Here is a 12291-nt window from a genome sequence, read left to right as displayed (position 1 = left end):
AGACCGTTTGTCTAAAGACAGTGTAGATATCACACCATGGAACATTCTTTTGCAACATGCTTTTTGCAAGCTTTCGACATAAATAGAGACGTTCTGAATCCATTTGTCTTCAAAAAATGAAGATTTATTCCACTCATCTTTCATACCACCAATGGAGACCAAGAGAAAGTGATGATTGTTTGAATTAGCACGTGTCTTTATCTTGACTGCTGTAACAGTTGCGTTGGTCTGTAGCAAGCGAAAGTCGAGTTTTCATCCTTGATAATGAGACTTCTGTTTATCTGAGAACTGTCTGTGTTAAGCAACGTTCAAACATTGTTGATAAATGGATACACTTTGTCGAAAGATCTGATAACCCTATCCCTGTCTGTCATTGAAACATGGGAAACACAATTTATTTAAGGGAGCATTATTGCACACGAAATGTTAATGCTTATATATATATATATATATATATATATATATATATATATATATATATATATATATATATATATATATATATATATATATATATATATATATATATATATATATATATGATAACATTCTTAATTCTTGCAAACGATGTTTATAAATAATGTTTCAGAAGGGTTGTGGCTTGTCGTTCTCTCTTCGAAAACAGCTAATGTTGAAATACAGAAGCCAGTGGATGAGCCTCGCTCTAACACAAAATTGGGCTTAACCCTATGCATGCTGGGAAATTTGTCTTCTGCAAAAATGTCGTCTGCTGAATTTCCAAAATTAGCATTTTCTTCGATTTTTTTTCAAAGAATACTATCAGAATAGCAAACAGTTTGGATCCTGATGAGACGCCACGTTATGTGGCGTCTCATCTGGATCCAAACTGTTTGCAAAGGCCTTCAAAATTCGGTTCCCGCACTTAAAGGGTTTATGCATGTGCGTAAAGTGTCTTTCCAGATAAGCATGTGAAGTCCGCACAGGCTAATCAAGGTTTACAGTTACTGTCATAACTGGATTTTCCCTAAGATGAAACATCCTTTTAACAAAAAATACCATAGCATTTGAAAGTGTCGTCCTTGATTAGCCTGTGCGGACTGCACAGGCTAATCTGGAGCGACACCTAACGCACACGCATTACGCCTGGTTTTCTCGGCACGGTTAAATGGTTAAATGCTAGTTTTCAAAGTAATCAATATTGTTTCAATATTAAAATTCTACAGCGCGGTTTTCATAATTATAAAAGATAATAATAAAAGATATTTACTCAAAGTGAATTCGACCTAATACACGGCCTTAGTGCATATCGCATCGAGCCATTAAGATATCTTGATAAGATAAAACAAATGATCACCTTAATACATAAAAAATCAAAAATGTAATCGAAAAAACACATCAATAATTCCCTGAATATTTATCTAAATACATTTCGTTGTTTCTACAGCAATTGTATAATTGGGCTTACCTTTTCCATTGTTAATACTGCAGCATGGAGAGTATAGACTCGGACAATTCGGCTGTGATTTCGTGATATCACGTGATAGCGTACATACCCGTTCCATTTGTAGTACTGCATGACAGCGATTATATACATGGACCTTCTTGTTCCATTGGTACAACTGCAGGATGGCTATTAATAACTTTGATACCTTGCCGGTGATAGCAGAACAGAACAGAACATAACATTTTATTTAAGACTTGTACAAGTACATCGTCTTCAATACATATACATATATAATACATAAAACAACATGACATAGCAATAAGTGAAAGGGTTATACAAACGTATTAGTTAAACAATACATAATCGAGAATTTATTCGGAGATGAACTGTTTTTCAGTTATTAACTAAATTTTGTGTGTTTCTGTAGTTTAGAGCGTCCTTAACAAACTTACAAAGATTATTTATATATGTCTTATTACATGAGGTCAAAAGTTGTGTAAATTTAGCGTGATAGCGTGATATCACGTGATATAATGCCTACCTGCTCCATTGGTAGTACTGCAGGACATCGATTATAGACCTGGTCCTACCTGTTCAATTTGTACTACTGCAGGATAGCGAGTACAGACTTTGACACCTTGCCGGTGATAGCGTGATTTCACATGATCATGTCTACGTGTTCCATTGAGATTTATGCAGGACAGCGATTATAGACTTGGGCCTACCTGTTCCATTGGTAGTAATGCAGGATTGCGAGTATAGCATTTGATACCTTGCCGATGATAGCGTGTTATCACGTGATATCATGCCTACCTGTTCCATTGGTAGTACTACATGATAGATAGTATGGACTTTAACTCATTGCTGGTGAAAGCGTGAAATCACGTTATATAATTCCTTCCTGTTGATTTGGTAGTCCTGCAGGACAGCGATTACAGACTTGGACCTACCTGTTCCATTGGTAGTACTGCAGGATGGCGAGTATAGACTTGGACACCTTGGCTGTGGAGGGCTGGGTTGTTGCGAATGTCCGCCGTGTCTGCATGTTTTCTTCACTCCAGCTCTTTGCGTCGTGGCATTTCTGAAAACACAAAACAATACTTTTAATAACTTTCATTTCAGAAAAGGTAACGTTTCAATGAGTTTATATGTCACAGATTTTTTTTCCATTTTTGTCAAAAATGCATGATTTGCAGTAAACGTAAAATGAATACGTGGACGCTTCTGTGCAAGTAGAGTTTTAGTAGACTCTGTTTGCTGTTGTTGTTTTTTGTTTAAGCAAATAAGCCATAGAATGATTGAAATGTGTTCTTTCTACTAATTATTAATAATTAACATCGTTCACAATTAAGATTTGATTGAAAATTATAAGAGAATCAATAAATCGTGAACTGATGACATTTGCACCATGACATTGACACATTATTCATAACAAGTGACACTATAGCACGCAAGTACTATAAACTGAACCATTCGCAATAAATGAGGTCAAGCACACTAACGAACGTTATATTTTTCGACAGTAACGTTTTAAATTTTGCTGTATACAATGCTTTTTTTTAACATAATTGCTGCCAAATTACAGCAGGTAAGCTATCTCAATAGACGTATTTATTTATGCCAATAATGCAAGTAAGTTAATGTTCGCTGCACACAAATCCAATACCGCCAAGCATTCTGTCTACATGCTTTAACTACAAACACAATTGACCACTCGCCATCTGTCAATAAAAACTCACGAAATAATCAATCAGATTTCGTTTACTGTGGCCACATGGTCCGACAAACAAAGACTATCGGAGTAATGGATAAAGCGTTTTATGAAAACACAACTAAGTGGGCGGAGCGATCTCGTATTTGGCGACTGGTCAATTTAGTCCTTTAGCCAAGTACCCAAAATTGAGGTGGGGTGTACCAGTAAGGGGGGCAAAACTTCACCTATATATCTTGGAAAATTCGTGCCAGTAAAATAAAAAAAAAATGTTGAAAACAGTCTGGTACTGGCAGCTTTTGGTATTTTTTCTCTTTTGAAGATGGGGCCTCGATTAGCTGAATTTTCAAAAAATTTCTGGAAGAAATTGAACCGAAGTGGGGTCAATATACACTTCCCCCCCCCCCCCCCCCCCCCCAAAAAAAAAAAAATTGGTACAAAACGTATTTTAACTGATCCTGGTAGGGTAGAAGGTCCTTAAAAACATATTAAAATTTTACCACAATTTTACCACAATCGGACCTCCGGAAAGTTGTTTTTTCAAGATGGCCGCCAAGATGGCCGCCAAGACCTATCCTATTAATGATCATAACTATGTCACTATCCAATCAAATTTGGTGAATGTGGTGTCTTTACCTAGGTTTCAAGGGGAAAGAACACATAATGATCATCAGAAATTGTTTAAGTTTAATTTAGTACACACACATTCAACATGGCGTCGAAAATGGCCGTCTAGATGGCCGCCAAAACCTATTTATGATCATAACAATGTAACTATCAACTTAAATTTGATGAATTTGGTGTCTAAACCCAGGTTTCAGGGGGCAAATAACACATAAATATTATCAGACAAAGTGCAGGTTAATTATGTTAGACAGAAATTTAACATGGCGTCCTAATTGGCCGCCAAGATGGCCGCAAAGATGGTCGCCAAAACCTATAAAATGATCATAACTATGTTACTTTCCCCTCAAATTGGACGCTTTTGGTGTCTATACATAGGTTTCAGGGGGTAAAGAATACATTAAGATCATCAAACATTGTTTAAGTTTATTATATTTCACACAAATCCAACACAGCGTCCAAAATGACCGCCAAGATGGCCGCCAAAACATATTTATGATTATAAAATATAACTATGTAACTATCAACTCACATTTGATGAATTTAGTGTATATACCCAGATTTAAGAGAGCAAACAACACATTAATATCACATTTATATCATAAGACAAAATGTAAGCTAATTTTGTTACACAGAAATCCAACACGGCGTCCAAAATAGCCATCAACACAATACAAAGGACCACAAGTCCATAACTTGTATCTCAAACCTGATGGTTGTTATGTAAAATGCAATTGTTTAGGAGACAAGAAACACTTCAATCGAATTGAGGTAATCACTAAGGAGTTGAATAATCAAACAATCCAATTTACGACATTTGGAAGAGAGAGTGAACCAGCACATGACTTCATGATAGGATCAGGTTTTACTAACTTCTGTAGACTTGTTTTTTTACCGTTGCTGAAAATCATTGAAGATTAATTACAGCCTGAATAAGCATGAGTTCTTTCAAAAGGTTAATATTATACACTTTGCGTTCATTTGACTATTTATTTACATAACAGCGGAAGTAGATGATCGTATTGTCCCTTTCGGAGTAATGCAAGATCAAGATGAGCACATCTGTATCCTCGCCCAACAACTTTGTGGTGCTACGACGGGATCGTTATACTGTATTTAACAATTTGAACGTCTGCATCCCCTGAAAACAGAACAACATAGCATCCCATTTAGTCAGAGTTGTGATGATCAGAGAAATCATGCCGGCCATGTTTCTGTCACGAGACAAAAAGTCTTCCTTTTTTACATGAGCATTCTGTTTCTTTGCTGAAACTCACAATATGATTCGCGTTTCCGGTGCATTTGTCTTTGTAATAATCACTGTATTCGTAGCCATCGAACCCCACTGTCGCTTTTCGTAATGCCTTTCACTGATTCTACATGAGAATCGGCTCTTGCGTTATATGAGTCGCCCTTCTCCATGGTTAACGATGCAGCAAATTGCAACCATCATGCATCTGTTCCATGAATACAGTTCATAACAGCCTCACATGATGTGTCTACAGCATACTCTCAAACTGCCTGAACATCTGAGGCTTATCTGATGTACAAAGTATGTTCTTGGCTTCAAAGAAGGCAGCAGGATGGGAGCTCAGATCATAAGACAATACGACTGCAAGGGAGAGATCTCCATATTTTGACACCACCAAAAAACGCTGAAACAGAAGAGCAGGATCAAAAGCATTGTCAGAAGCGATCTTAACAGCCAAGTTATTCCAAAGAGATTTGGTTCTGTATTTTCTCGTGAATTTATAAGCAAAGACCGACTTTCATATGATATCTCTTATGACTGTTTCCCCCAACCGCCTCAATTGCATGAACATTCACATGTGACCCAGATCCGATTGACCATGTTTCTGAGAGTAGGGTCAGCTATGTATGGTGAGCAGGTTGTAATCTGTGTCTGCATTTATTCTAGATCAGAAGAATCCCCTTTGATGCACGCTTCAGTTGAGACTTTGTTTCGTGGACTTGTAGTATAGGTCAAGTCTGTGAAATCCTGCATCGCACTGTTGTGCTCGGATGTTACAGATAGGGTCCAAGGGGTTTGCATTTCCTCAGTCAGTCCACTGCCGCGAGTTAGACCACATGTGCTCTATAAAAACATCATCAAAGTTTACTCAATAACAAGATCAAGTCCTAGCCCAGCCCAGCACTGATGGCTCCTACAAACAACGAGAAAACCAATACCGAACTTTCGATAGACATCCGGGTGCGTTTCCTCTAGGTTGCTTATTTTCTGCAGATATATGTAGTAATACGCAGATCGCAGGAAATGTATCCAGCAGCAGCTATTTTAAGATGGATAGCAAATTGGGCACTTCCTAATGCATCAACCAACACCCAGTACGATATGCTTTAATCAACACCCTTGAATTGTTTATCATAAGTTAATAATTCAGCCATACTATGTTTGTCTTTGAGGTCTGGGCAATTTCATGTTTCTACTTCTCTGTAGCCCTCTCGAGTTTGATCAAAATCGCATAATATAGAATCTGCTTGCGTCGTCCCTCAAAAGGGAAGAGCACAAATCCTTGACATGATCCAGCAGCATCTGAATGTCTTGATCTTCCTTGGTCATTTTGGCTGAAAGCTGGCTGGTATGCAATTTTCAACCAGAAGATGGTCCCGTGAAGCCCTCTGGACAGCTTTTCGTGTCACAATGTGCACACTAGCATTTTTCAATAGACAGCCTCAAGTATGTTTTGAGAGCTGTTTCTTCCGTGAGGGATCCTTTGCCCCCCCCCCCTCCCGCAAGTTCATACGTTTATGAAACATTTTCAACCACTTTGTGGCGCATCAATGATGATTTCGGCAGCTTTCCAATACAAGGGTTGGTCAAACGTAACAATGGTGTGAAGGTTGTGGCAAAGTTGCAAACTAAGACTTATGTTGACAGAATGCACGCTTTGTCCCCATTGTACATATTAATCATAGGCAAGAATTTGACTGACAACAGCCCAGGGTACTGGCTTTGCTGATGCAAGATATGCATCATTCCCTGCCAATTCAGTGTTGTCTGAAGCTGAAAAATATCGATCCTCTTGTCAAAATCCAGAAATTGCGGCAGGTCCAAACTATGGCGTTTTACATAACAAGCATCACGTCACAAGTAATGGACTTGCGGTCCTTTGTATTGTGTCATTGGACGCCATGTGAGATTTCTGTGTAACATAATAAACTTAAACTATGTCTGACAATCGAAATGTATTCTTTACCCCTCGAAACCTCGGTATAGACAACAAAATCATCTAATCTGAGTGGATAGTTACATAGTTATAATCATTATTAGGTTTGGGTGGCCATCTTGGCGGCCATTTTGGACGCCGTGTTGGATTTTTGTGTAATAAAGCAAATTTAAACAATGACTGATAATCTGTTATTTGTGTTATTTGCCCCTTGAAACCTATGTTTATCCACCAAAATAATCAAATTTAAGTGGATATTTACATAGTTATGATCATTAATAGGTTTTGGCGGCCATCTTGGCGGCCATTTTAGACGCCAAGTCGGATTTGTGTGCACTACTGTTAACTTAAACAATGTCTGATGATCTTTATGTGTTCTTTTCCCCTCGAAACGTAAGTATAGACACCAAATTCATTAAAGTTGAGTGGATAGTTACATAGTTATGATCTTTAATAGGTTTTGGTGCATATCTTGGCGGCCATTTTGATTTGGGTGTAATATAATAAACTTATACAGTGTATGATGATCTAAATGTGTTCTTTGCCCCTTGAAACCCATATATATGACCATAAAAAAATCAAATGTGAGTGGATTTCACATAGTTATGATCATTTATAGGTTTTGGCGGCCATCTTGGCGGTAATTTTCGACGCCATGTTGGATTTATGAGTACTATTGTACACTTAAGTAATGTCTGATGATCTTTATGTGTTCTTTGCCCCTTAAAACTTAGGAATAGACACCAAATTCAACAAATTTGATTGTATAGTTACATAGTTGTGATCATAAATATGTATTGGCGGCCATCTTGGCCGCCATCTTGAAAAAAACACTTTCCGAAGGTCCGATGTTGGTAAACTTTTGATATGCTTTAAAGAAGCTTTTACCCTATTAGGTTTAGTTGAAATACCTTTTGTAGCAATTTGTTTGTGGTTGAATTTTTTTTTTCATATATTGACCCTACTTTTTTGGAGGCTCGCTGGTTTTTAGGAACTTTTCTTGCAATCTCATTAATATTCATAGATATGCAAATGTACTAATTTGCATAGTAAACTGCAGATCATACAAGGTAATAATCATAATCTTCATTTTAAAACCAAACTTTTTTTCTAGAACCAATTTTGAAGAAATATTTAAGAATTATACTAGCTCAACTAGCTATTTAGTCAAAGCCTGACAGTTGCCATAGAAACAGCTCAATAATAACTTATACATGTTTACATTGTATGTATGATATTGAATAAAAAAAAATAATAATAACTTATAGCTGCCCAACTGAGATTGTTATCACACATTTTGTTTCTTTATATTAAGTATACAATCAAGTAAGATAGGTATTGTTTTGCCCCCCTGAGTGGTACACTCCAACCCATCTGGCTAATAGACTAGTTGTCATTGTCTTGGCTATGACTAATTAAAAGTAGCTTTCAATTCATACCAACCCATTTAAACTGCTCCAAATCATTTACATGATAATGGCTTACAATATTTAAATCAATGGACAACAAACAGTTTAAGTTTGTCACAAAACAAAAGAAGGTAATGACACATTATTTAACATATATTGCAACATATTTTTAATCATATTTTTAATTTATCCGTTCTCTACATAAACATTATTCAACTATGTATTATTGTGCAAGCTGGAAATTTTCACACAATTTTATCAATTCCCTTGTTCGGGATACACTTGTAACATCCAAACTTTACATATACATTCATTGTTCAAACTGTACGAACACAAACTCGAACTTCATTAAAACTTTAGCAATAAACACATATCACGTTTAGTAACTATACGTGTATTGTTTTTTGTGTGGTCCTGCTTAGTCTACTAGTTATAAACATGTATAAAAATTATATAACCCTGCGACCATTCAAACGATAGACACACTTCGAAAACATAATTCCCATGTTAATGTTTAATGTCGTGTTTTACGAGTTGTCTTGTATTGCATTGGTCATTTGCCTTAAATAGAAGACTAATGGACATTCATTCAATAGCATACGCAAATTTATTTTCGGGTGGAACCGTTCTCAGCCGTCATATAATTCCTTGAACGTATGCATTATGCAGCATAAGAACAAAACGGAGACCTTCTAAATTAATATATGTGCCCTAGTTAACAGCAAACAACAAACACAAACACCGGCCCAGTTGAGGCAGACACATACACTCGACCTTACTAGGTGAAACATTTAAATGAAATATACGAATGAAAACAGAGTGGCATGTCAATTGTTCGAACAAAAGAGTCATGCTTTGGTAGCTGTTTATTTTATCAACAGCTGTTTTTGCTCTTTTGGTTTACATTATTTCCTTGTTATTTCAGGTTTCGCTTTCACTTCCAACTCAAATTGTTTTTCGTACTTTTTTTTTAACTTTGAAAGAATAACTACGAGTCGTATGCTACTTTTACTTATGTCCTTTTTAGTTTATTCGTGGCTTAATTCAACTTAAAACCACTGGATAAGACAGAGTGCGGACGACATTTTGTTCAATTGCCATCGCCGGATCAGATTCGTTTCAGATCTGATCGTATTGGCTCGGCTGATAAGACATTTTTCCTACTCAAGACGTTAGTTTGTAAGGTTTTACAGAAGCGATATGTATAACGTACAAATATCAGCTTAATCCCTTCTTGTTAACAAGACTTAAGAGCATAGCAACGTACGTGTACACACAAAGTTGATACAAGTGCATATAACAAAATAAAACAACATCATGGATTTAAAGAAATCATACATGACAGCAGCATAATCATCTTTTTAAATGTTTTTGCGGGGTTGCATTTTGGGAATTTTTTTAAATACTTAGTGTTAAAAGCTCTTCCTTAGAAATATTTTAAAAGAAAACTGGTTTATTTTTATAAAAAAAATATAGTTTCATTTCACACTTTTTGCAGATCATTTGCAAGAAACATGGCATGAATAAAGTGCGTTCTAAGCTGTTTTTGAAACGACCTTACGCAATAATCTTTAATTAAAAACGTGCAGGCTTATTCAGTTGGGTATTTAAAGCTTTAGTCAATTATACAAACAACGATCGTGTATTTTGACAATATAAAGAAGTGAAACTCCAGCTGCTGGAGCAGTATTGAATTCTCAGTATAAACAATGAGTTGGTCCTTTATTTAAAGCAAGTGACCGATTGCCCAAACAGTACATAACAGCACAATACAAACCAACATTAACACAAATAAGAATAAAGCTGGGGTCACCGCCTTGGAACGGTCAATGGAAAGCATTGGGGGTTTAAACCGGTTATAGAGCGCTCAACCTCACACTTGGCCCAGCAATATTCATAATACATTTAAGTGTAAATAAAATTTAACGTCATAGCATTGTAACTCAATTTAAACAATAATAAAAGGGAATTAAAACGCAATCAATTTAATTACAATTTAATTACTCAATGGTATTGAAGATACCAGAGCAACAAAGTTACAACTTTTTGACGAACGATCAAATGAAACTACAAACAAGTGTCAACTACATTCCTTTTTTATAGAAAAAGATTTAAAAATATAGCGTCATGAAGTTAATATTTCAGATAATCATCGCGCAAATACAGGAAGAAGCAGCAATAATTGGTGTAATTCCATTCATTGCTTGGTTGTTTATGTGACTGCTAAAAAAATAAAATGATAATAATTAAATCAAATAAGAAACGCCTATCAGAGAGGAAATATAAATAAAATTGAACGTTATAAACCCAATGACCTATGCATGTAGATTACAAATGGGAAAGTTGATAGTATGACGTCAAAAAAATCCATGTACCCAGGAACAGAGAAATGTTATGACGTAATTGACAAGCGAAGACACAATGACGTGAACAAAATCCAGGGGCAGTACTGAAAAGTAATAATAACACTAATAATGGGGCGCTACTGCAAAATTGAACTACTAATAAAACAAGTTTAGTTGATTGAATGTAAAGAATCAAATGTATAAAAATGGGAAATCCATTAAAGCGACATTATTGGACTCATACAGTATATAGGTGTTTTGACAACTGACGACAGAAATGATTTGATGTACGATGTGAGTCCAAATGTAGTTTCCATGTAGATTTGTGCATACGACACAAAGACACAATTTTGTTCAATAGTGAAAAATGCCTATAATATCACTAATGATTGCAAATTTTAAGAGAAGAAAGATATAGTGAATCGAAAACCATCAAGCACGTGTTTTTAAGCATCGTATCCTTTTGATAAAATAAGTTAATTAAATTTAAAAGTTTAAGAAGAACGTTTGGTTTAACATATTTTAATTTTTGGTTTAACACGCTTCAAAACATCTCCATAAAATGATGGATGGGAAATTGCATTATTAAAATGAAAATAAATAATTGTTTGGAATGTGTTTCTTTGAATATGATTTTATTCCTACGGATAATGAAGCAACATACATTGGGCATCCCATTTATATATTACAACAGGCCCCTAATCAAACCAAGAGCACAGTGCAAAGCTTTAAAAAGAAGGTAAAGATATATATTATTATTTTCGAAAATAATTAGGAAAAGTATTTTCAATAATTATCTTTAAGAGAAACATGCGTATATCGGCTAGTCTTTTCTTATTGGCGAGTGACCAAATAACTAGACATTGCGACACAAAATTCAATAATACATCGCATTCATGTTTTTAATACAAGGAAATCATCGCAGAAATAACTATTAATGTGATAAAACAGTGCCAGTAACCTGTCATATACTTTCATAGTAAATGAAACGATTATAATGTTTATAAGGCTTGTTTGACTACATCAAACATTGTGTGTCAATATCAAGCGAAATGTAAAGCAAAAGAATAATGCATTTTCTCGGTATTGTCTCTTCGGTTCCATTCTGCCTATACTTTGTTAGACTTGGTGTAAATTGCTGTATCGGAAATATGTGGGAGAAAATTAAAACACAGTTTTTTGCGACAGATGATAAGTTTCAATTTGCGGTTTGCTCAAAGATCTCAAAAACTTACACAATTTTGAAGGGCATGTCTATAAACTTAGAGTACCTTTCAATTTTACCAACTTTTTTGTACGTTTTAAGACATATTTTCAAGAAAAATAGGTCCCGCTGGCGACTTCATTTGTAACTATCTATATTAGCGATATGTATTTATGCTATGAACAAATGCCTTGAGTCGCTATGGACTCCTAACGAGGTTACAGTTTTATGATCAATTATTTTGTGCGACATAAGTTAAGAGTAGTAAATTCACATGTAATGCGTATTATTATGATTGATTACAGTAATCACAGTTAATTCCCAGCGTTTAAGACCGTGCCCGGACATAATAAATATAATAATAATAATCAGGCTGATTTCATAAATTTACAGAAATAGAATTTG

At 35.5% G+C, this 12291-nt stretch overlaps 1 protein-coding gene across 2 annotated transcripts in view; it reads right to left on the bottom strand.

Annotated features, from left to right (window-relative positions):
- The window catches only part of LOC127858744 (guanylate cyclase 32E-like), a 52292-nt gene that overhangs the window by 35011 nt on the left and 4990 nt on the right, over positions 1–12291 (bottom strand). For both annotated transcript variants that reach the window (XM_052395991.1, XM_052395992.1), the window contains exon 2: positions 2356–2486. In XM_052395991.1, the coding sequence (XP_052251951.1) occupies positions 2356–2486 (131 nt within the window). The remainder of the gene's footprint in view (positions 1–2355; positions 2487–12291) is intronic.

The sequence above is a fragment of the Dreissena polymorpha genome, chromosome 14 (genome assembly GCF_020536995.1).
Source record: "Dreissena polymorpha isolate Duluth1 chromosome 14, UMN_Dpol_1.0, whole genome shotgun sequence".
Classification (NCBI taxonomy): Eukaryota; Metazoa; Mollusca; class Bivalvia; order Myida; family Dreissenidae; genus Dreissena; species Dreissena polymorpha.
This window is presented reverse-complemented; position numbering and strand designations above follow the sequence as displayed.